This window comes from Hoplias malabaricus, chromosome 7, assembly GCF_029633855.1.
Source record: "Hoplias malabaricus isolate fHopMal1 chromosome 7, fHopMal1.hap1, whole genome shotgun sequence".
NCBI lineage: Eukaryota > Metazoa > Chordata > Actinopteri > Characiformes > Erythrinidae > Hoplias > Hoplias malabaricus.
Genome location: NC_089806.1, coordinates 33,623,444 through 33,648,849, shown reverse-complemented (window position 1 = coordinate 33,648,849; position 25,406 = coordinate 33,623,444). Strand labels below are relative to the sequence as shown.

Here is a 25,406-nt window from a genome sequence, read left to right as displayed (position 1 = left end):
CAGCACATGAACATTCAATCTGCACAGAGGGAAATAACTCAGAGATAAATCAGAGCTTTCTATGTGCTATCATTTGTTTTTCACATAACATTTATTACACAACATTAGAAAAGTAAATCACATAAGCAAAATGGCCACCACTCAACCCACTGAAGAAAGTCCACAGGGTCATCAGGTAGGCACCTCTCCTTGTCTGTGTTTCGCTGAACTAAGCCCACGACACCTCCAGAAGTCTCAACAGTGAAGTCTGGCATCCCAGACCCACTCCCCTCTGAGATAATTATACAGTCCTACCTTGCTCTTAACTATCAACAACCACTCTGGCCTCCCTGGTGACTAAGGCTGTACCTAGCAAGGGTTAAGAAAACGTCAATGGATAATCATTCTCAGACTTGTAATATCTAAAATCTTAATTTGCAATATTTTGTAAGCCATTTGTATATTATACTTTTTAATTTTTATCTTATACATATTGACCTATATGTTTAGTTCAAATATTTTTTATATTGTATTTATTTTAAATAAAAAATATTTATGCCATTTTATGCTGAAAAAACACAACTTCGACTCCTAGTAACTGCTGCCTAATACCTTGCAAAACATATCAGGTTTGAACACGGTTTGTTTACCCCAAGGCACAATGGTGTCAGTTTTTGGAAATCCCTTTTAAAAAGAGAGCTTAGACCTGAAAATCCAAATATGAACATGACGCAACAACAGAATGACGACACTACTTCAGAGGCCTATTTTCATATCTGTTGTGCTTTAGAAGACTAAAGGTTCACTGGCCTAGAAAACCAGGACAAGAGGTAGATAGCACCTTGTTCAGGAGACAAACTGTGAGAGTCTAAATAGTGATGCAACCTATTGCAAGTGACAAGGTGGAGAGCTCAGGGCTAATCGTTTATTGTCTAATGTGTGTGTGTGTGTGTGTGTGTGTGTGTGTGTGTTAGAGCCCAGGTACAAGCTGGAGAAAGTGGATAGGGAGAACTGCCACATGGACCCAGATGTTATGAATATGCATCAAACAATAACCTCAGAGACGGCGGTACAGCAGCACAACACAACTGCTCTGTTGTACAAATACTGCCAGGTAAATGAACAACTACTGCAGGATTTGTCATGACCACTGAGGCTGTGACCCCTCGGATGACCCTACATATGGCAGATTAAGCTAAAGTCCTGTTAGGACAGGATTAAATTTAAGTGAAGGCCTGGGGCTGTGCTCTTCTGTGTTTTCATTCAAAACTAGTGCTCTAGTGCTTGTAGTCACATCTTCATACACACTTCCACACACACTTTGCTTCTCACCATAAGCCAATTCAGTTCAAGGTGGAGCAAAATCTGGTGAAGAAACTACAGTTTAAAGAACTTGGTCAAGACACATACACACACAAAAAATAATAATAAATGTTTAAAAAATAATTTAAAATATAGTATAGCAATATATTGCACCCTAATTTTTTTAAAGGAGGTTGTGGGTTTGAGTCCCGCTCCGGGTGACTGTCTGTGAGGAGTTTGGTGTGTTCTCCCCGTGTCAGCGTGGGTTCCCCCTGGGTGCTCTGGTTTCCTCCCACAGTCCAAAAACAGATAGGGGTAGGTGGATTGGCGACTCAAAAGTGTCCGTAGGTGTGAGTGAATGTGTGAGCGTGTGTCGCCCTGTGAAGGACTGGTGCCGCCTCCAGGGTGTGTTCCTGCCTTGCAGCCAGTGATTCCGTGTAGGCGCCGGACCCACCGTGACCCTGAACTAGATAAGTGGTTAGAGACAATGAATGAATGAATGGATGATTTTCACTTAGATTGTGTCCTGCAGATTCCTGCTCCGGGTGACTGTCTGTGAGGAGTTTGGTGTGTTCTCCCTGTGTCTGCATGGGTTTCCACCAGGTGCTCCGGTTTCCTCCCACAGTCCAAAAACACACATTGGTAGGTGGATTGGTGACTCAAAAGTGTCCGTAGGTGTGAGGTGTGAGAAGGGCTGGTGCCCCCTCCAGGGTGTATTCCTGCCTTGCGCCCAATGATTCCAGGTAGGCTCTGGACCCACCTCGACCCTGAACTGGTCGATGAATGGTCAATGGTCAATGAATGAATGAATGAATGAATGCATGAATGTGTCCTGCGATATGTGTTCAATTGTATTGGAACGCTCCACCTAGAATATTTTTCACCAGCCACCACAGGTGAACACAAACATTCAATCAATTGTGGATGCACATAATTGCTATTGACAAGAATAAAATTAAATCCAACACTCTTGGGCTGCAGCAAATTAGTTCAAGTTTACCATGTTTAAAGTTGTGTGTGAGCTCAAGAAATATCCCCCACCATCATCAGCATTTCATTTAGAGAAAACAGGCTGGTTTTGTTTTTCATTTGAAGTACACCTTCAGCCAGAGATTAAATGAACACTAGGCCCAGTCCAGCATTCCTAAAATGAATAACAGGCTAATGGATAAAAGCTCCACTAGAGCTGGAGTACCACACTGAACTGCAGGAAGTGTGTCCTGGTTTCACACTGCTTCACTTGGAGCTGCTCTGAATTCTGCAAGCTGATGCTTTTGTATTCTTCCCCACAGCAGAAGCTGTGAAGTGAGATAAAAACAGACAAAAAGAGCCCCTTTAAGCTTCTCCTGTACTTTGCTTTTTTGCCTCAGTTACTACAAGTACTGAACGAAGCTGGAAAATCACCTCCTTGGAATTATAAGGTTCTAGCTGTTTTCTGGGTGGTGCTGAGTTATTGAGCTTCGAAGATCCAAGCGAAAATTTGTCTTTGAAGATAGAACCTGTTTTGTCTAGATAAAGAATGCAAACAGATTAATAAACACCTCACATAATGTCAATACTTCACAGCACTTTTTGATTCCAAGGAAACACAATGTCACTGTCAGTATATTTTTCTTAATGAAAAACTGTTAAATTATTGTTATCAATATAACTGATTTTGATATTGTGGTTGGTCTCACTTTTGTTGCGGTTATTGTAAAGATGGGTATTTACAGTTATATTTTGTGTATGGGGTGGCATGGTGGTGCAGCAGGTAGTGTCGCAGTCACACAGCTCCAGGGATCTGGAGGTTGTGGGTTCAAGTCCCGCTACGGGTGACTGTCTGTGAGGAGTTTGGTGTGTTCTTCCTGTATCTGCGAGGATTTCCTCGGGGTGCGCTGGTTTCCTCCCACTGACCAAAAACACATGTTGGTAGGTGGATTGGCAACTCAAAAGTATCTGTAGGTGTGTGTGAGTGTGTGTTGCCCTGTGAAGGACTGGCGCCCTCTCCAGCGTGTGTTCCTGCCTTGTACCCAGTGATTCTGGGTAGACCCTGGAACCCCTGCAACCCTTAATTGGACAAGCAGTTACAGACAATCAATGACTGAACGAATTTTGTGTATGGGACATCATATTTCTCAAGGTGATTTTTGTATGGTTTATTTGTGACTTTTAAAATTTCGTGGTGACTAGGGTTGGGCGTTATATTGGTAATACAGTACAGAGTATATAAAAATGTGGACAGTACCTCAACAAGAGGGCGGCATTTCATACATGTCTGGAGTGTCAAATATCTACATCTATGTCATGTGCATTTAATAGAGCCACAGAAAGTTGGTGCTATGGGAGCTGATTGCCTTGTGATGTCATACTCTGAAAATGGGAAGGATTTTTTCCACAAAGCCAGTATCCTACTGAGCACTGAGTTCAGCTAATAGGTGAAGTAAAGCTGAAAACAGATGTGTGTGATTTGAGCCTCAGTTTGCTGGAGCACAGTCTGTACTGTGGTGTTTATCCTGTTAGCTCTAAGCTAGCTTTCTGTTTTATTTCACTTTCCTCTTAGTCACGTGACTTCACTCTCTCAGACATTTTTATCATCAGCATGTGTTCATTGAGCTGGGCTGAACCCCACAAAACTCCCCAGTCCTGTGAGATGATGTGACAGATTTGGGCACTTTGCATTTTACTCCACTAAAATGTTCAGTGGTGTTGCATTCGTGGCAGTCTGAAAAAGCAGTGGGATAGTTTCATGCCTTGGAGGAAACGTGTTCACCTCCATCAGTCAATCACAGGGTATTACACACACACACACACACACACACACACACAGCTACGGACAATTTCACACAGCCAATCCACCTACCAATTTGTTCTGATCACAAACTCCCCAAAGGCAGTGACCTAAGGCAAAGATCACATCCTGGTCCCTGAAGCACCACCTTGATATTATGCCTAGATTAGTTTGACACACATATATATATACATATAACATCATTAAAACCACATAAAAACAGAACAGCACAGAAGCAACATCTGCAACATGAATAAAAATGATGCAGGCATGATGTAATAGTAAGATGTAGATGAGCCAATATTGGGTCACCAACTCCACCACTGGTAAAATTGTTACTATTTGATGACATCTGCTGGATATAACCTGTAGTACATAGTAGTACAGCAGTAGGGTCTTCTCTAGATTGACTGGATAACTCAGACCTAGCGGTTTTTCATTAATTGTGATGTTTCCACCCACTCCATATAAAGTCTAAACCTTTCATCACCTTACAAAACAATAACATAAAAATTGATAATTTAATTGCTCCAATAGTGTCCATTAAAAATATGCATCTTTCAAAATAGTAATTTTACAGGAGAAGAAAAACACCTTGTTAACTTTCAGTGGATGTCAATGTTAACAATATTTTATTCCAAGTAATTCTGGAGCATTTCTATTGGTCAATTCATCATGAGATGTTCACACAAAGTGAAGGACAGCTGTTGATTTAAATGACAGTGAGTTAAAAATCAACAAACATGGAGTTACTTGTTTAATTGGACATCGACGATATCATGTATTGTAAAGAGCTTGAGATGATTGGTGTTCTGTGAGAAGACTATCAAAAAGCAGGGGTGCTGGTCTCCATTTACTTAGAAGATTTACTTCCAGGATTTCCTCTGCACGCTCCAAAGTCTTCTTTTTCTCTTTATAAGGCAGGCTGCAATAACACAAACATTACTGCTAACACAGTGCTGAATTTCTGCATATTTTAAATGTAATAACAGCACAAATACAAACTGATGCAGAAGTCCTTAAAAGCCATGGATTTGCATATTTTATTAATCCTGAATTGAAATGCATGAATTTTTTTTTTTTCCTCAGGTAATGATGTCATTGCCGTCTGATAACACACAGCTTTTTTCTCCAAATAATGGAATATGTTCCTTAATGCATCAGAGGCACAACTGACCATGACTGACCCTCAGCCCTTTATCCCCCAATCACTAACATCTTTATCTAATAACACGTGTTTAGTCTTTATTTAGTATATTCCACATTTTAGAACAAGCAAAGATGATAAACACCTTTGGAAATGGAATTGCTGCACCAGCCTGAGCTATTTAGACCCAATTTACTTCACCATTTACTTTGGCTCATTATGGGAGCAGCCATTTGACTAATCTACTCTGAACAAAACACGCTTAGTAAATAAGGTCCCATGATGATTTAACATTTCTCAACATTTCAACTCAAAGTGGAAAGCAGGCTACACGTTAGGTTGATATTTCATAACATTTTAATTTACATTTCTTGATATGTATGTCTCGATCTTTGTATTTCAAAAAAACAAAACACTTAAGCTCAAGCCTTTAAAGCATTTTAAATGGAAATGGAAAACATTTTAATAATCATATTTCCAGAAATATTTGAACATTAGAAAGTTATTGGTTATTTTTCATGAAGATTTATTTAACTGAAAAAAGCACAAAGAAAAGATTTCCACTGTTTAAAATGCTGGATAGTACCTTGTAGATATAAACAATATTTCTCCAGATTTCTTGAATCTTTTTGCTGTATTATACTGTATATTTGTAGATGAGGAGAAATGCTGTGAAATATTGTTTTCATTCATTCATTCACTATCTGAAACAGTTATCCAGTTCAGGGTAACGGTGGGTCTGGAGCCTACCCAGAATCACTGGGTGCAAGGCAGAAACACCCCTGGAGGGGGCAATATTCTTTTCAGCTGTTTGAATAAACTTGGAAAGACTGTGCAATATGGTGGGTGCTCCTTTTATCCATTATGATTTCCTCACCTGCTATTAATCCAATTTTGTCAATAAAAATATTTGAAATCATTTAAATATTGAAGAGAATTTACATATCACTTTTTTTTTTTACTACAATTTACAAAAATGAAACATGGGGTAATTACTCATTATCATTAACCGCTTATCCAGTTCAGGGTTGCGGGGGTCCAGAGCCTACCTGGAATCACTGGGCGCAAAGTGGGAATACACACTGGAGGGGGCGCCAATCCTTCACAGGGCAACACAGACACACTCACACACACTTTTGAGTCACCAATCCACCTACCAACGTGTGTTTTTGGATTGTGGGAGGAAACCGGAGCACCCGGAGGAAACCCACCCGGACACAGGGAGAACACACCAACTCCTCACAGACAGTCACCCGGAGCGGGAATCAAACCCACAACCTTCAGGCCCCTGGAGCTGCGTGACTGCGACACTACCTGCTGCACCACCGTGCCAACAACCTGCACACCCGTACCTTATTGGTATAGGTCTAATTTATCCCTGAACTGTATTATTAATACATACCAGAACTTTTCTGACAGGGGCTGGAGGGGAATAATTGCATCTGCTTTAAAGATAGCGGGATACCTGAATACAAAGAATAAAGATTTACTGTACATATACTGTGACTTCAAAACACAGGAAAAATACTGCATCATTAATTACTAAGGTGGTGGATGAGGTCTTTCATTAACACTGTGTTCCTGCTTTCACAACAGGACAAAGAATGTGCTTCTGAAATATGAATTTGAATGTGGTAGTTTGACAGAAAACTACATTTAAAAAGTAACATACTGACATAAGCAAACAATGTCACTGACAGAAAAAAATAGGTAGGAAGCTAAACCAAAAACTAAAAGCACACTGGCCACTTCATTAGGAACACGTGTACACCTGTGCAGTCATATTCATATACTAGAGTCAGCCAGGCCAGTGGCAACAGTGCAGTGCAAAAATTCAGACAAAGGTCAGGAGCTTCCGTTAATGGTGGTATTAAACATCAGAATGGAGAAAAGGGGACTTTGATCATAGCTTGGTTGTTGGTGGTAGACAGGATGTAAGAGATGGCGAGGATGTATTAGTATTTCAGAAACTTGTGTTTACTTGAGAATACTTGAGTGTTTACTTGAGTTTAGTTGAGAGGTTTTGTCAAAGGATATTGTGTTGATCAGAGAGGTCAAAATAGAAGGGATAAACTTGTTTGGGTTGACAAGACCCTACACTGTCAGAAAAAAAGTTACGGTACAAGTACATTAACATCACTAAAGGTACAATCTGTGTAAATGTGCTTTTAAAGGTACAACAGTGGTGTTATTTGTCCAGTTGTGTTCCCTAAATGTACATTATATTCTCTTCTCCAGAAGGAGAGGTGAATACTTCTAAGCTTTCATTATAGAAATGGAGATAAAATCAGTGTATGAAATTAACACAATTTTTTAAATTTGCAATTAATATTGAACATGGTACAATTATGTTCCCTAACTAAAAGTACTGTATACCTACCCTTGATATACATACATACATGTTAGTATGTAAGTATTTATTTGCTAAAACAAACAAACAAACAAGCAAACAACAAATATTGCCCAACATTAGAATAAAACCAAATAATTGTTCCAGTGAGTGTGACCTTCTTTGTGTGAATGTGTTGGTTTAACCTTTTCCAAATCTCTCCTCGTGGAGTTCGTATTATTTGAGGTTATCATCCAATACCTACATTTACAGGTGAATAAATAATGATTGTAAATAATGTGTGCTGTTGATTTAACAAATTCATGCAGTCAAGAAGAATCTGAACAAAACAATGCCCACAGAGTTCAATAGCGAAGCAGCGAAGTGCAGCGAAACGAGACGAGTCATTGGATAAATGCTGGGCTTTGTCCCGCCCATCGGACGCTCGGCGTCTCTGGGGGTCTATGGGGCAGTGGGCCGGCCTTGGCTGGCCCGGACGCTCAGCTTCTGCTCTGCTGGCCATTGAGAGGACACTAGTCAAGTCCCTGGAAAAGACGCCTTGTTGGTACGACAGGGTCAAAGATCATTTTTAAAAAAGGAACGGAGGGTAGAATTTACGTATAAATAAACCGACACATTTCATGATGTAGGCTGAAATTGAGCTTCCCCTCCTTGAAAGACCAGCATCCGCCACTGGTACTGTGTATATATACCTTGCATACCTTCCTCGACTCTTACCCAAAACTGGCTTTTGGTAATGTTGACCCGAGCTTGTGGAAGTTTGGACTGTACTCCGGTATTAGAAATGTCCTGGAACCTGCTACTGAACAGCAGCCTTGGTTCACTATTACATAGACAAAACATGGGGTGTAAAGGCATTCATAATAACATGTGAATACTTTGCTTCTACAGTTTCAGTGAAGTCTCAATACTATGTGCCCCACACATATCACTTGGACATCTCTTAATTCTCTACTAAACAAAATCCTAGAAACAAAAATATATAACAAAAAAAAATCTTACCCAGTTTTTTCTTCCCTATGGTTGATTCTAGTGTGTGTTCTGAGGTACATCTTTTGGCTCCATGATGAATGTTATCTATAAAGCACCGCTTTCCAACATGGTAGGTTACAGGCTGGCCAAAGTTTGGGTAAAAGGTCCACTCTGACCGGGACATCATATTGTCCTCTAAATGAAGAATAGCAGTAAATGTATGTTTGTATTTTCTTGCTGCCACTTATGACAGGTCACAGGAAATAGCAGCATATATACAGAATTCTATTTATGATTATATATGTGCTGAATAAAATTTAATAAACACAGACATGAAAATGTTTGCTTTTTATACCATAAAAATTGCATGTAATAATTTTCATTAAAGAATCACTGGGCGCAAGTCCTTCATAGGGCGACACACACTCACACATTCACACCTACGGACACTTTTGTGTCACCAATTCACCTACCAACATGTGTTTTTGGACTGTGGGAGGAAACCGGAGCACCTGGAGGAAACCCACACAGACACAGGGAGAACACACCACACTCCTCACAGACAGTCACCCGGAGCAAAACTTGAACCCACAACCTCCAGATCCGTGCCGCCCGTAACGTTTATTTATTATTTGGCTAGAATTAAATGATCATGATGAATTACGTTTATTTATTATAAATAAATAAATAAATAAATAATATTTATATATTTATTAATTTTCAGCAAAAAGTTTAGCAAAATTATATAGTATACAGATCATTGAAAACATTTATCGATTTAACTCTGCAGATAAAAACCATACTCACGTGGGAAGGACCTTATTAGTTTGATTTGGTCAGGGAATTTGATGTCTTTAATTTGAGGAAAAGGGGCATCACTGTAGCGTGGTTCAGGAATCCAGCGCAAACGGGATTTCCAGTCAAGGTCACATCTGTGTCATTAAAGCAATTGACAAATTCGCTAAAACTGTAAGCTTTTACCTGCCATCATAAGTCTCCATTTTAAAAAAACGTAATTAAGTAAGGCTGAAGTAAGCTTGCCATGTATGTTGTCATGTTAAAATGAGATAATAACTAAGTAATGGTGGAAGTAAAAATGCCTAGAGCACAGCCTGAGTAGGAGTAAGTATATTATCAGATTTAAGACCTCCTTTAGTAAAAATTTTAATAATAAAAAATAAATAAATAAAAAAATCTATCATGAGCAAATGAACAGTTCTTGACACAGCCAGGATTTCTGATGTCATAAACATACTTTATTGAATGAGGAACAAATTTACTTAGATGGTGCAGGGTTTAAAACTTTGCCGCTGACCTGCAGCCTGAAAGCACTGCTCTGAAAGTCGTTTGTTTTGTACGTATTTGCCCTAAGAAAAACTGGTTGAAATGCCTTTAAAGGTTTCCACACGTGTAAAAACAACACCAACAACAAAAAACCACACACACACCTGAGGTATCTTTAAATGCTATTATGCTATTGCTATTATCCTAGTATAATAACAAGCTAAAAAAAATCCTCCAACAGCTATTACACCGAATTACTATTCCTTAATTATTTGATCACATATGATTTAATTATATTAATAAAAACATTATTTAACTAAAATGTTTAATTTTAATTATATTTTGTTTATTTCAGCATTAAAGAGGAATACTTACTCTGTTAGAATGGGCTCCGTGTGCCTAATGTGTGGTCTGAAAACCCTCTCCTGAGTGTGAGAATAACGACTCTCAGCCATTTCTAAAGCAAAGTTAACTGAGCTTACATGATAGAAATAGTGCTTTTTATATTGTGTTGTTTACTAAAATGTCCACAAGTCTCGCAGGCCCTCAGGGTGAAGTTAAGTTTTAAACAGACCTCTCCAGACTTTACGAGGGAAATTACATTAACAAAGGTTGCCTTGGAAGTGTTCTCTTGGGAAACGTATAAACACAACAAACAGGTTCACTCGGTCTTTCCGGACAAACACTTTTGTTTCATTCTTTAGAGGTCATTTTGTTCTGTTAAAACAATTCACACCGCGTAGCAACGAGGCATTTCAAGGTCCGCGCACAAGATGGCGCCACATTATAGCTTAGCTCCAGCACCTTTTCAAAAGAAGACTACAAATATGAGCCAAAGAAGTTTTCATTACACAGTTTATTTTAAATTTTAATTAAAGCTCGAAAGCTCTCACTTTAATACACATTTTCGAGGACTCAGCCAATATATCTTCTGAAACTACTTTCAGAACTACTCAACTACTTTAGCTGCAGTAAAAATATCTACTCCTCTGGCAAGACTAAATATTGAAATGCTGTGATAATTTTACTGGTGTACATTAAAATAGCTATATATATATATAGCTATATTTCCATTTACCCTGCCACTGCTGGTCTGCAGTTCAAAATCTTCATCCCACAACTTGTTTGGACTTGATCCCTAGGTGTCAGGTAGTTTGAACTGGGGTCCATCCATCCATCCATTATCTGTAACCGCTTATCCAATTTAGGGTCGCGGGGGGTCCAGAGCCCACCTGGAATCATTGGGCGCAAGGCAGGAATACACCCTGGAGGGGACGCCAGTCCTTAACAGGGCAACACAGACATACACACATTCACTCACACCTACGGACACTTTCGAGTCGCCAATTCACCTGCAACGTGTGTTTTTGGACTGTGGGAAGAAACCGGAGCACCCGGAGGAAACCCACGCGGACACGGGGAGAACACACCAACTCCTCACAGACAGTCACCCGGAGCGGGAATCGAACCCACAACCTCCAGGCCCCTGGAGCTGTGTGACTGCGACACTACCTGCTGCACCACCGTGCCGCCCGAACTGTGGTCTTTGACTGTAATTTGCAGTGATTCACACATTTCTTTGTTTTGAAGATCTCTTCTGCTTTGCTGTTAATTGTCCAACATCTGCAGTTTATTCATTTCTAACGCTCTGGACATCAGACAGTTCTCACAGGTCTAAACTGTCCTATACTTTTAGCACAAGTAAACTTAGATGGACATTTTTTGATCAGAAGTACAATTTCTGAATTAATGGCAACACATTTATTTATGTATTAAATTCAAAGTACATATTGGTTCACGTTATCATATGCTGGGAAACAGTATTTACCTTTACCATTGTTTCCTGGGCTCAGTTACTTTGGCCTAAGTGTGTGTGTGGTGTGTGAGTGTGAGAGAGCAAGAGAGAGAGAGAGAGAGAGAGAGCCCTTTAAATCCACCTGTTCGCCAGTCACAGCCTGTGCCTTCCCTGTGGCTGGAGGAGCTCTAGTGTAGCTGTAGTGATAGTGGAGGAGCTCTGTTACTGTTATTATTGAATCATACGCTGCTCTAACTCTACTCTTAGCGGGTCATGGACTCAGAGTGAGCCCGAGTTTCTCAGCCTCTTTCCGCCTGACCTGGACCTGGACTCCCGAGGGGACTTCGTTTACTCCTGGGGACATTTGTTTTTAATGGTCTCGTGCTCAGTAGTCGCCCCCAGGTTGGACACTTTCAGCGCGGTTGTCGGATCCCCGGTATGGCCAGCCCCCGGCAGCCCCGGTGTGTTTTGGCTGAGTGAGGGGAGCTCTCGGCTGCGAGTCGCTTGGAGGAAGATGCCCGGTGTCTCCGCTGTTTTTCGCAGCTTGTAAGCGACCGCTCTGTGAACCCAAGCCCACTGCCCAGCGCTCCGGTGCCGTATTCAAATCCCTTTCTGGACAAGACTGGACACGCTGGGTCAATAATGTTCACTTTCGCTGCCTTCTGCTACATGCTTTCCCTCGTGTTGTGCGCTTCTCTCATCTTCTTCGCTATCTGGCATGTAAGTCTGTGCCTGGGAACCGGGGCATGCTTAATTTAACTGCTTTTCTGGTTTTTATTTTATTTTATTTTGCACCGAATACATTTCTCCTCATCTCTTGCCCTGGTCAGTACATACATTCAATATCTCACTCAATTCAATATCTTTGCTCAGCAGATTCTTACAGGACATTACATTGAACCTAGCCTGGAATACAACTGAAAAATCAGCAGTGGTCAGAATTGAATCATAATCAATCCACAAACACAGTCAATGCCTTCCCTCTACTCCTTTATCCTCTCGTGGCCTCTGTTGTGTTGGTGTTATGTTACTCATACGTACAGAACCAGTGAACACATTTGAATCAAGTCCATTCAAGCACTGTTTTTGTCTGTGTACATTTCCGAGCACAGGCAATCTATAGCTTTATAGATCCAGTGACTTCATATAATTAACCCTGTGAGGATTCAAAACGATGGTTTATTGATTTATCACTGTGAAGGGGGAGGGGGAAAAACAAAAAACTTGTATTACATTTCATATATACATAGTTTCAAATGTATTTGTTTATAAATAATGTGTAAAAATACCATATCTCTATTTGGTTGGGCCCCCTCTCAAGTAAGATGCCATTCAGAACCCACCTGTGACCTTGCTTTGACCCCCTTATCGTTCAGGATAAAGTACTTTGATGTACCCAATTTTCTATTGTGATCCACATCAGCCTCTAAAATGACCCAGACATGCTTGAAGATCTCTGTGAAGGTTACATTGAGACCCATGAGGCACTTGACAGGAGTTGAAGGAGCACCTCAATGAGTGGTTTCTCAGGCACAGATTTAGCGCTCGTCTAATGCATGCCACAAATGGGGGTGTCCCCAGTGAAACTGCTTTTGAGGCCAGCACTTGACCTCCTCACCATCTAATGCAGCTCTGAATGTGTCCAGCCATGGTCATCATTTTTTTTCCACTGAAGGAATTAGGCTCAATTTTTTTCTGAAATTTCTCTTCATGAGTTGCTTAGCCATCTATTTGAAGGACAGTTAACCCCTGACTACCTAGGATTTCAGGTTATTAACCTTAAGGCTTATTATTTTGTAATTAACCTTAAGTACATTATTGAGTGCTTAACCTTAAATCTCACTGAATCTTTTAAATTTGTGCGTAAATAAATGTTAAGAATGTTCATCTGAAGAAGCTTTATCTGAAAGTGTGTATTGCAGTGAAAATGACAGACTATGGGTTGCAAAGTCAACTACATAAATCTAATTATGTTTGCTATCAAATATGTGCAGTCAGCATGTCCTCTAAGGTTTTATATGCAATATTTACAATGTCACATTTTTTTGGGAATACAGTGGAACCTCTACCTACGAACTTGATCCGTTCCATGACCCGGTTCGTAAGTAGAAAAGTTTGTTTCTCGAGTCAATTTTCCCCATTTAAAATAATGGAAAAGCAATTAATGCGTTCCAGCCCCCACCCCAAAAGTCACCCTTTTTGCACTGATATATGTTTACAACACTCTCAAATTAGTAAAAAAATACATGTAGCATTACTAAAAATAAAAAAGACATACAGTGGTAACAGTAATAAACGACTGGCTGGAGTAACACAGGCACTGGCTGTATGACGGGAGGTGGGGGGTGGGTGGAATAACGGAGAGTAGGTGGGTGAATATGGGGAGACGAAGTGTAGATATGGCTTAACTTAGCATGAATTTCGATGTCTGCTATTTACACTAATGCTAAATAGCTAAAGCTACAATTTGCTAATCTTAAAAGCTCACTCAAGTCTGGGCGCGCTGGGAGACTCGCCTATTGGGGTCAGTGGCCATTTCCAGCCGCCGGCTTGACGGAGGCTCGGGTTCGTTTCTAGAGTCATGATTCATTGGTGGAGGAAAAAATATTCAAATGCCCGGTACGTATCTTGGAAAGTTCTTTAGTATAGGCCTTCATTACTAGAGGTTCCACTGTAGTTTGCCTTAAAAATGTACAGAATATTTAAAGTTTTGGAGGTTCCTAAATCCTAAATCCACGACTGTAAACAAGTCTGTCTGTAATTATGTTTTAAATCGGTCCTATCTGAATAAATTTTTCCTATTATAAATTTTTTTGTATGCATAATATTTGGAAAATAGGGGCAACTCTTATTTAAGGCTTAAACCAGTTATTAATGTTAAAGGAAAATATGGCAAAAATGTGCATTTGCATATTAATGAATGTGTCTGGGGCCTCTGTGGCTCTTTCTAATTTAAAGGAACACGTGTTGAAACTGATCATTTTGAACAGAGCTGTTTAGTAAGGGGGAGGACAGTGCAATGATGTTTGACCCTTGTGGTATTTTGGCCAACGCTGGCACAAACACAAGGATCAAGCATCACAGCACTGTTCTCCCCCTTTCTAAACAGCTCTGTTCAAAATGACCAGTTAGTAATATGAAAATATATAGTTGAGTGAGTAAGGAAATGATGTCAGCTGCGTTCAGTAGTTCCTTGAAGAGAAACGAATTTTAAAAAGTGCTTGTCTTTTCCTATTCACTGACGCACAAGGCTGATTTAACTCAGTAGCTCGCCCTGGGTTCGCCTTTGCATAGCAACTGGCATAATAGATCAAAGTGTTAAAGGAAGGGGGGGTAATTATCATCATGTCGCTTCTTTGACCCAATGTTTGCAAGATGAGCCCATTGTGCTGAGACTAACTCTGTTTCTGAGAGCCTGCACAGAGCGGAGAGTGCTTCGTACACTCAGACGCCCTGACAGAGCTTCATTTACTTGTCTTTCATGGGGCAGATCTGAAGGAAATGCCAGCCTCTGAGCTTCCAACTCATCTGCTTATGATACGAAAATTGACAACGTCGAGCTGAATGAACAGAGGAAGATTCCTTGCACTTTATTTTAACATTAAGGTGCACTTACGGAGGGCACTATAGTTCAGTTGTATAATCTCCATAGAAAAACAAGCTGTACATGAGCCCTATGGCTGAATGCAGTCAAAGTTTCACCGCAGTGTTCCATTATCTAGTGTAAAGCCTTCCCAGAAAATCAAAGGCTACAGCACAAAAAAGACAAAACAGTATGGGCAATATACATAGTATATCACCTAGGGCTGTCGCAATAACTGTTAATACCATGCTATATTGTGTTTACATGTGTGTGTGTGTAACAAATGTTTTCCCAACTGTTGGCATCTGAATGGCTGAGTGCCAGTCTTCGTTTTATAAAACGGACACAATGGCATCAAACCTAGTCACAAAACCAAATGCAACTTCGACAGTTTGGAAGCATTTCAGCTTTCAACCAAACGAAAAGGGAGAGCCAAGCAATTCAGACGAGGCAATATGCAAAATCTGTACCAGAAAAGTCGCTATGAAACTGGGAAATCTGAAATTTGAGATTTCATTTAGCTACCTATAAACCAGCTATCGAAGCCCAACTGCCTCCACCAGCACAGAGTCATGGAGAAGCCTCAAAAGGAACAGTTCAGACTGGTTCCATGTGACAATAAGGAGTGTAGCACTAGAATCAGGATGAATTAATTAATTGGAGCAAAAATATTGCATTTTTTTGAACCCTGTTAAAACACCACACAGGAAATTCTTTCACTGCAACAGCCCTAATATCACCATAAGAACACATTGTACCGTGGAATGGTACGCCGCCCTTTTAACCCATGCTTAGACTTAATTGCTAGTCTCCACTGAAGCTAATTATTAACTCAGCGAGGAATTAACATAGTACATGCTGTGAATATCAGTGTGTTATTCCTGGCTATAAGGAGCCTAGTAAATTATAGATGTCCAGGCAGAGCACAGTGTTAAATGACAGCGATATAGTTTGAATGATTTAGTGCTTTGTAACTACAAAGAGGCCCATAAAATCTGTATTATATACTTTCAAATGATAGATACAGCTCATTAAATTCTTCTACTCACTCAGCTGTGCACATACTGTATGTCCCCAGTGAGTACACTGTATACCTTATTATTATCTTTGTCCCAAAGCAAGTCCCTGTTTTGTTTTCAGTATTTTATTCTGAAAATGACATTTAGAGTAGGTGTATACATAATGTACAGTACTGTGTAAAATTCAGAGACCAGTTCCAGTTAAAAGAACTCATAAATGTTTATATTTTTCCTCTAATCACTTTCTGTTTGGCTTGTGATAAGTATGTTCTGGGCAGCACGGTGGTGCTCCGGGGACCTGGAGGTTGTGGGTTCGAGTCCCGCTCCAGGTGACTGTCTGTGAGGAGTTTGTGTGTTCTCCCGGTGTCCACGTGGGTTTCCTCCGGGTGCTCCGGTTTCCTCCCACGGTCCAAAAACACACGTTGGTAGGTAGATTGGCGACTCAAACGTGTCAATAGGTGTGAATGTGTGAGTGAATGTGAAGGACTGGCACCCCCTCCAGGGTGTATTCCTGCCTTGCGCCTAGTGATTCTGGGTTGGCTGCGGACCCACCGGGACCCTGCACTGGATAAGCGCTTACAGACAATGAATGAATGAATAAATATGTTCTGCAGTGGCACAGAGAGGCTGTTGTTTTGAAAGATGTTTTCTTTCTTTCCACAGTTTTCTTCCATTAGATTTGAGTTGGGCGGGACTAAGTTTGGCTTACAGAACCAATCAGGGTTAGCGATACTCACCTTGTAAAAGGACATTACTTTCTGAGATTGAGATTAGATTATCAGGAGGATGGTTTTATGAAACCTTTCAGACATCTCTTCAGTAATAGAACTCACGCATCAGGACGGCATTTGGCAATTAAATTACTACAGGAGTTTCCTGAAACACCCTGCAGCTTCGCCTTGCCAGAATGCTTGCCTTTAGAAGCAGTAGGTGGGCTCTCCTGCAGTCCACTGTTGATGGTTTCTTTCAGCTATTGATGACACCACTTTCTGACAAAAAATTGGTGTCTGGGAGAACTCAAGTCCTCAGTACAACACCACAGAGGTGCACTGTGTATTAGATATCATAGACTTCCTTTTCATTGCCAGCAGCATCTCACCTCTTCCACTGTAGTTGTGTCCAAACCCAGACCCAGGTTATTTTCATTGGCATTATGGCTACTACTAACACTGCATTTGTTTAACACTGTTTTGAGACAAGCTTCTTTGCTTCACTTGCAAATTTTCTTTTCTTAGTAGCATCATTGGCACAGTTACACTTAATGTTCAGACTCAACGTGTAGCATTATCATTTCACAGTTGAAGTAAGGATTGGACAGAAAAACCTAGGATTTTTTTTTTAAAGCTGACAAAAGCAGGAAAACTTACTTACTCACATCTTCCAAACAATAAACGCCTCAAGTACTGTTTATCTGATTGTAGACAGTATTTACCCGATATCGCATGGTTTTTAAGAGTCCCAGGTTTGTATGTTGTAAGCGGATTATCTTATATATTATCCTCAGAAATATCTCTTGTAAAAGAAATATATACATACTTGCTTAGATACAATGTGTGTCGTATCAATTAGTGATGGATCAAATGACCGCAAATGAATACCATTATTATTTGAACATTTTACCTTCATTAAAATTAATGAATGATTTTTTTTGCCCTCATAATTCACTGAAGAAGGTTTGTACTGTAAATATGCTCATCTATTGGGATATTTTTTTTAATGTTGCTAGGAGCTTAGTCCTTTTTTTTCCCAGTTGGGCAGATGATTTATGGAGAATCCTCTTGCCATGGACATGATTAGGAGATTCCTTGTTTGCAAATACACAAGTTAAAACAATGCACATTTAGTCTGAGCTGCCCATTTTTGCAGAGCTGATGTATTTTATGATACAGGAGGAGAAACAGCAGTGTGTTATTGTGTTATTGCCCTTAAGCTCTGGCAGAGATACAGTCCATAGTTTCTGGACCAGTTTTGCTTTGTTTATTTTTAGCACTAATTCACGATTGGGGTGTATTAACTGTAATACTGCTGTGATTTACAGTTAATAAAAACCAAGTCAAGATTGTCTCTTTATACGTTGTTAAAGCATTTTTGTTTTGCTTCCAGTACACTTTAACAGCATGAGGACGTTTGGTTTTGTTTAGAGAGAGGGAAAATATGCAGGAAAATACATTTTTCTACACTTCAAATCTGAGTTGTAGAAGTTGGTTGCTCCTTCTGCATCTCATATTAAATCCCAAATACATTTAGAAATGTTGAGGTCTGGGCTGAGAGGTGGTCAGTCCATCGTTCTGTTTCAAAACCAGAAAATGGTTTGATTGTATTTATTCTACTTATTTTTCAGTGCAGAAATGAGACCATTTCAATTAGACACAATATGTGATAAGACTGGAATATTTATTTATTTATTTATTTATTACTTAATTACTTACTTTTTAGAGAATATGAGCTAAGGATTTAATCCAATTGCTGAGTTATGTCTGAAAACAACTACATGCTAGCAGCACAAGAGGTGAAAGTGATGACCCTGAGCCGGTTTTTGAGGGTAACTAGTAGGAGGCAGAGCTGATGACACCTGGATCCGGTGTTAAATGACAGATGAGGTTAGGCCTGCGGGTTTTATTTGTACAGGTTGTAACGGGTTGTATCTGCAGCAGGGAGTAACAGAATGGCATCTATTATTGCTGATAATTCAGGCCAATCCCGTTCAATCAGAAACTGACCATATACATAGGTGTGCTCTACCTGTAGACTGTAGTGTGTCTGTTACTCTGCATAATTTGTCAACTCCACTTTACCCAGATTTGTCAATCATCAGGACCCCCACAGAGCAGGTATGATTTGGGTTGTGGATCATTCTCAGTGCTGCAGGGACACGGACATGGTGGTGATGTGCTGCACTGGCATGAGTGGATCAGACACAGCAGTGCTGCTGATGATTTAAACACTGTCCACTACTGTACACTCTGTTAGACACATCTCGTTGGTCAACCATGTAGATGTAAAGTCAGAGACAGTAGCTCATCTGTTTGTGTTGGCCATACTTTATTCCTTCATCAAAAGACACAGGACACTGTTGGCTAGATATTTGTTGATTGGTGGACGCAATTCTCTAGCAACAACACTGAGAGGTTTAAAAACTCCAGCAGCCCTGCTGTGTCTGATCCACTCATACCAGAACAACACACACTGACACACCACCACCTGTTCATTTTCCCTGCAGTGCTGAAAATTATACAATGGGGGTCCTGGCCATTGAAGAACAACGTGTGAGAGGGCTAACATAGTATTCAGAGCAACAGATGGACTACAATCAATTTTTAGAACTATAAACCAAACCTGTATCGTCAGTGGAACTAATAACAAGGATGTTACCTTAATGCTGAATTAATAACAAAAGGTATCTGGATATTGTCCCCTCTATGAAGCTACTGTAGAATCAGTAGGAATATTCATCATTGTATAATAAGAATGGGGTTTGGTGGGTTCTTTGAGAAAACAACCAGAATTTCCATAAAAGCCATAGCATAGAGGAAAACACATGATATGATGAGGAACTGCTTTCACACTGGTATTAGTTGCAATTCTAAAAAACACAACTCAAGTCAGTAATACACTTTTTAGTGAGCTCCAGTACTTCACAAACAGAAGTCCAAAATATTTGACCAGAGGTATGGACAGCAAAAACACTTAAGATTTGATTAGTGTTCATGTTATTTTCCAAATATTTTTAGACCCTACCTAATGACTTCTAAGTGCAGTCGTTGCTGACACATACTTGTATAATGTCTAAAGAAAAGCAATTACCAATACTGACCAGTCAGAAACAAATGCACATGAGCCCAAGTTCACCATTCCCAATGGCAAGCATCAGTTAGAAGTAGTGCCATTCAATACCTTTGGAATGAGTGGGACTGGGGTTTGTGATCCAGAATTAACCATCCACCATCGGTAAAGTTAATGTAGCTAAATGCAGTCAAATCCTAACAGCAGAGTTCCAGTATCTAGTGTAAAGACCAAATAATATTAAGTAAGCAAGTTTCAAAACTTTTGACTATATAGAGTACACTGGACTGGTTCACAAATCATTCTTTCATTTGCAAATCATAAAGATCCATATTCTCTGTGTTCTACACGTATAAGACGCATTTGGAAATGTTCTGAATCAAATGGTGTTGAAGGTTTTGAAGAAAGTGTGTGTGTGTGTTTTGATGAGAGTTCAAGGCATGGGCTGAGAACAGAGAGTGAGAAAATTAACCTGATTCAAGTGCTTTTCAGTCCTTATTAACATTTAAAGAGCTGCTCAATTATTTAAAGTTTCGTTGTGTTTTTGTGCCAGTGCCGATTTTCTTTTCCAGACGTGAATTGATGTGTAGTTATTAAAAAGTGGGCAGTTATGAATAATACAATATGTGCTGTGAATTTTAAGTGACATACGCAGACATCATAGAGTACAGGTAGGCCTGCCTTACACCATTTTATATGGTTAAATGATTGAAAAACTACTTAGCATATCATCACTATACAATGAAATATGAAAATATGCATCTCCATTTTTGTCAATTTATAGTTTACTACACCATTTGAACACAGCACCATCATTTGTTCCACCAATGAAGAAAAGGAACGGTTCCAGTTCGTGAACTCAATTTGGAACTGTTTGGTACGCTTCCACTGACATAAACTGGTTTGCAAACCAGCAAAATTAATTCCCAGCTGGAACCAAAGAACAGTAGGTTTGTCAGTTCACACTGTGGCTTCGTCTGTGGGTGTGTTGAGGTTCAGTAACTCAAGAAAGAGCTTAGAGCCTCAAATATGTTCTCACCCAGTGGCGCTGGACAGGGACATTTACAATGTTTCATATAAATAAACAATAGGAAATAAGACAAAAACATGCTCCATTTGTGTGTGTTTCTGGGGCTGTGTTTGGTTCGACACCATGCACATTGGTCAGAGTTGCAGCTCAGCATTGCTTTACATATTCCTGTTTTTTAAATGCCAGAAACACCTCTGTAACAATGGCTATATGGCTAATGGTGGTCCGGTTAGACTAGGCTTGCCTAGACCTATTTCCTTCTCCTGTAAAGTTAATATTTTTGGTGATACACGTATTTAACTAGACAGCAACGATATATAGAGCTGTTCTAAAATGAGTAATCGTCATGAGCCATAACTGAGAGTGTTTTGTTACTTCATCATCAATCCCAAAGCCTCCACAGTTAACTCTAAACTGAGTAGGTGTCTACCATGTGGCAGATGTTTGTGGACACCTAGCATTAATCCTATTTCTTAATTTACTCCTACCCCCTGTTATCAAGTGTTATCCTACCTATTGGAGTTACAGGTTGTAGTGGGTAAAATCTGGCCCTACGAAATGGGACAACACTCCAAGAGCCACATACTTCATCAGAACACACACAAAACAAGCAGCACTTTAGCAGTGATTCACAAGGCAATTATAGACCTTCATTTTAAATGTGCCTCTGAAAAATCTGAGTTTCATGTGGCATATATAAACCTTAACCTCTGCCCCAACAGGAATTGGGACACCCCTAGCCCTAGACACAACTGAGGGGTAGGGCTAAGCAACAGGGCTAAATGTTGAAATGGGATTCACCTTTGGGCTGTACTATATCCTATTTTGTATAATTGTCTACATGTGATGTTAATATGCAGGCACCAAATTATCTGAGCTTTGGTAAGTTACTGTTTATAAAATAACCAGATGCTTAGAGAATATGTTTTTTTTTTCTACTTAAAGTGCTTGAAATTAATAAAATATTTTTTCAATGTTTTGTCATATTACCAAGAATATATAGTAGTATAATAGTTATTGCAAAAATACCCAGAAATATTGTGATATTATTTTAAGGCAGTATTGCCCACCCCTAGTGGACAGAAATGAAGAAGGCTTTAGGAGTAGATTCTGGGATATTTTTGAGGTTTAATTGACATTTACTCATGAGAACATTAGTGGGGCTAGGACATTAGCGCTGGATCATAAATGCCAATCTGACTCATGCTACAAGTACTGGATAGTGCTCCACTATTCCAGAGGCAAAGTTCCACTACTGCACTGTTCCAGTGCTCTTGGGATTATACCCCTTGGTATTGGGCAGTCAGTTGGTTTACAACTGAACATCTATGTCAATAATGGGTGCAACTTTTCATTCATTCATTCATTGTCTGTAACCGTTTATCAAGTTCAGCATTGCATTGTGTCTGGAGTGTACCCAGAATCACTGGGCATAAAGCAGGAACACTACCTGGACCATCGCAGGGTGACACACGCACACTGGCACCTATGGACACTTTTGAGTTGCCATTTCACCTACCAACATGTGTTTATGGAAAGTCGGAGGAAACCGAAGCACCAGGAAAAAACCCACATGGATACTGGGGGAACACACCAAACTCCTCATAGAGTCACCCAGAGTGGGGCTCGAACTCACAGAACCAGGATCCTGGAGCTGTGTGACAGCAACAGTACCATTTGGTGCAACTTCCTGTAGCCATACTGACAAACTATAAGGTATACTTATTACCTTTAGAGATGCAGTGGATGTTTACCACCAGCAAATTTGGTCATTGGATAAATCAGTGTAACCAAATGAATGGAGCATTTGGGGACACCAGCATGATGTGTTAGTGGGGAAATAACCTCAGCTAATTTTATCATGTCTTAGCATAAGCTGGCTTACCTCCTGTAGAGGCCCTGCTTTCATGTAGCAATGTACCTCTGACTCTGGCACTAGGCTAACACTAAGCCTTAATGCAGCTGTAGGAATGTGTTTGAAAGGATGCAAACCATATTCACTGGTGATGTAGTACACTGTAACAAAGTAGCAAAAAGTAGCATAATTATGGAAGTGTTTTTATTTTTACAATTCTTTGTATAAAGTGTATCCTACATGAGATAAAGAATCAAATCGATTTGTAGTTCCCAACACTGGGCCCCCAACATGGGGGCAGCCATGTTGTAAACAAGTTTTTTTTTAATGTGAAACCAAATGTTTCAAACTAATCTATTAAATTAGCTTTGTCAAGATTTTGTCATTAACACAGAACCAAAAAATCAAGCTACAAGGTCCCTCAAGGTCAGATTACAGAGATATGTACCTATACACCAATCAGCCATAATATTTTAACCACCTTGTTTCTACATTCACCTTGTTTATCCATTCTCTCAGCTCCACTGATCACACAGGAACGCGTTGTAGTTTTGCAATTACAGATTGTGTTCCATCTGTAGCCCTGCATATTTGTTTATCCTCATTCAGTGGTTAGGACCACCACAAAACAAGTGTGATTATCGTGGTGGATCATTCTCATCTTTTCAATGGTGTGTTAGTGAGTAAGTGAGGTGGTCATAATGTTATGGCAGATTATGTTGTAGGTCAAAAGTTTTTGTTAGAGACACCAGCTCTTCAACTGTTTCTCTTGAAATCACAGTTGAGTTTGAAATGCATTATTTACTGAGGAACCCTTGGGGATTCATGACCTTCAGAGAAGGCCAAAGTTTCTGTGCAGTAAAAGCATGCACGTCTATACTGTCTAGTACATAAAAAATAAATAAATAAAATTTTTGTGACCCTGAAATGGACAAGCGGAAAAGAAGATGAAGATGATGATGATGATAAAATTTCTCCTTTGTTAGCCAATTGTACCTATTAATGATTTCAGAAATCTTATTCATGGATGAAAACATCCATCATGTGCTGCCCATGCTCCTGAGTCACTTACGTTCAGTGCTTGAATATAATCTGTCTGCATAAACACTACATTGATGATCCTCTCTATTGGGAAGCTCTCCATTTTGCACAGTAACCTGTGTATCAGCCATGGTGAGAAAGAATATAGTTTTGCTGACCTGTGCCATATTTTACATCTAAGTGGACGACACAGTGGTGCAGCAGGTAGTGTCGCAGTCACGCAACTCCAGGGACCTGGAGGTTGTGGGTTGATGTCCCGCTCCGGGTGACTGTCTGTGAGGAATTGTTCTCCCTGTGTCCACGTGGGTTTCCAAAAATCAAAAATACACGTTCCAAAAATACACGTTGGTAGGTGGATTGCCGACTCAAAAACGCATCCTTAGGTGTGAAAGTGTGTTGCCCTGTGAAGGAATGGTGCCCCCTCCAGGATGTGTTCCCGCCGTGCGCCTAGTGATTCCAGGTAGGCTCCGGACCCACCGCGACCCTGAATAAGCAGTTAAGCAGTTACAATAAATGACAGTGGCCATGTTTATTAATAGGTCAATCAAAATAGAATACATCCATGTATACACCTCAATCAAAATAGAGTAGTCTGACTGGGGTCATTCTGATTACAATTTTTATCCGATTGAACAAGGTGGTTAATCCTTTAAATAATCCATTAAATAGAAGAATAACAGCCATGTAAACACCTGTATCACACACCCAACCGAAAAGCTTATGTACAATCTGCAACAGCAGCACACATTACTAGACTAGGGGTCTTATGGTGTGTTCTGTCATCAACTCGCATAAAATAATGAAACGCTGCCTTGTTATAGGGAAATTCTGCTTCCAGTGAGAGTCTGAATTCCTTCAGTGCACCTCTCTTTGATGAGTATTTACTGTGAAGGGGTTTTGAGTCACTGAGATGAAAAGTATTATAACTCTGAAACTCTCTCTCTCTCTCTCTCTTTCTCAGTCTGGATCTGTAATCGTAATGAATTCAATCGGATTGGAGGAAATATTTGTATGTAAACGTAACTGCTGTTTTACATACTGTTGATGTGCAGGCAGCCATGTTGGATTCTGACTGTTCCAACTTTCCAAGCGGTACATTCAACTTTTGGGGGCATTGCATTTGAAATTTCTGACATGGAACTCAGAAATTCTGACATTGGACTTCAAATGGAACATGCCATGACATAACATCACTGAATTTCAGAACACTAGCTGCCCAGATCGGTTATGCCAGCTAACAAATGTCCAACAAAAGCTTGGCTAGCATGATGATGATAAATGTAAATGAGAGACAATTTTTGCTAGCTTCAACACCCACCCTCTGACGGATTAGGCATCTCCAGGGTTCAACCAGCAAACTCCCAGTGCTAGGGCTAATGCATATTAATTTTTTTCCTGAACTAGTGTGTTAGATGAACTACTGACATAATTAGGAGCTTACACTGGAGTCAACCAATCACGTTTTGATTTACCAAGGGTGCGACCAAAAAAGCATC

The 25,406-nt window shown here is 40.0% G+C and overlaps 2 protein-coding genes across 4 annotated transcripts in view; one reads left to right on the top strand and one right to left on the bottom strand.

Annotated features, from left to right (window-relative positions):
• Nucleotides 1-212: 212 nt before the first annotated feature.
• LOC136702842 (spermatogenesis-associated serine-rich protein 1) lies at nucleotides 213-10,525 on the bottom strand. 3 transcript variants are annotated; one of them, XM_066677998.1, is made up of 6 exons: nucleotides 10,180-10,525; nucleotides 9,328-9,452; nucleotides 8,551-8,715; nucleotides 8,266-8,371; nucleotides 6,601-6,663; nucleotides 213-348 (listed from the first exon to the last, which is right to left on the bottom strand). In XM_066677998.1, the coding sequence occupies exons 1-6, from the start codon at nucleotides 10,257-10,259 to the stop codon at nucleotides 309-311; spliced, it is 579 nt and encodes a 192-aa protein (XP_066534095.1). In that variant the 5' UTR covers nucleotides 10,260-10,525; the 3' UTR covers nucleotides 213-308. The 3 variants fall into 3 exon arrangements, with proteins under 3 accessions (XP_066534095.1, XP_066534094.1, XP_066534093.1); XM_066677997.1 differs by lacking the exon at nucleotides 213-348 and adding an exon at nucleotides 4,800-4,976; XM_066677996.1 differs by lacking the exons at nucleotides 213-348; nucleotides 6,601-6,663 and adding an exon at nucleotides 7,700-8,072.
• Nucleotides 10,526-11,790: 1,265 nt separating this feature from the next.
• Nucleotides 11,791-25,406, top strand: part of cnih3 (cornichon family AMPA receptor auxiliary protein 3) — a 77,922-nt gene continuing 64,306 nt past the window's right edge. Inside the window, exon 1 of the mRNA XM_066677399.1 lies at nucleotides 11,791-12,319. Coding sequence (XP_066533496.1) covers nucleotides 12,242-12,319 — 78 coding nt within the window. The 5' untranslated portion in view covers nucleotides 11,791-12,241. The remainder of the gene's footprint in view (nucleotides 12,320-25,406) is intronic.

Coding starts and splice junctions, on each gene's coding strand:
- LOC136702842 (XM_066677996.1), bottom strand. CDS start 10,259: ATGGCTGAGAGTCGTTATTCTCACACTCAGGAGAGGGTTTTCAGACCA. Junction 8,716..9,327: donor ACTAATAAGGTCCTTCCCAC/GTGAGTATGGTT, acceptor TTCTTCATTTAG/AGGACAATATGATGTCCCGG. Junction 8,372..8,550: donor CATAGGGAAGAAAAAACTGG/GTAAGATTTTTT, acceptor TCTATGTAATAG/TGAACCAAGGCTGCTGTTCA.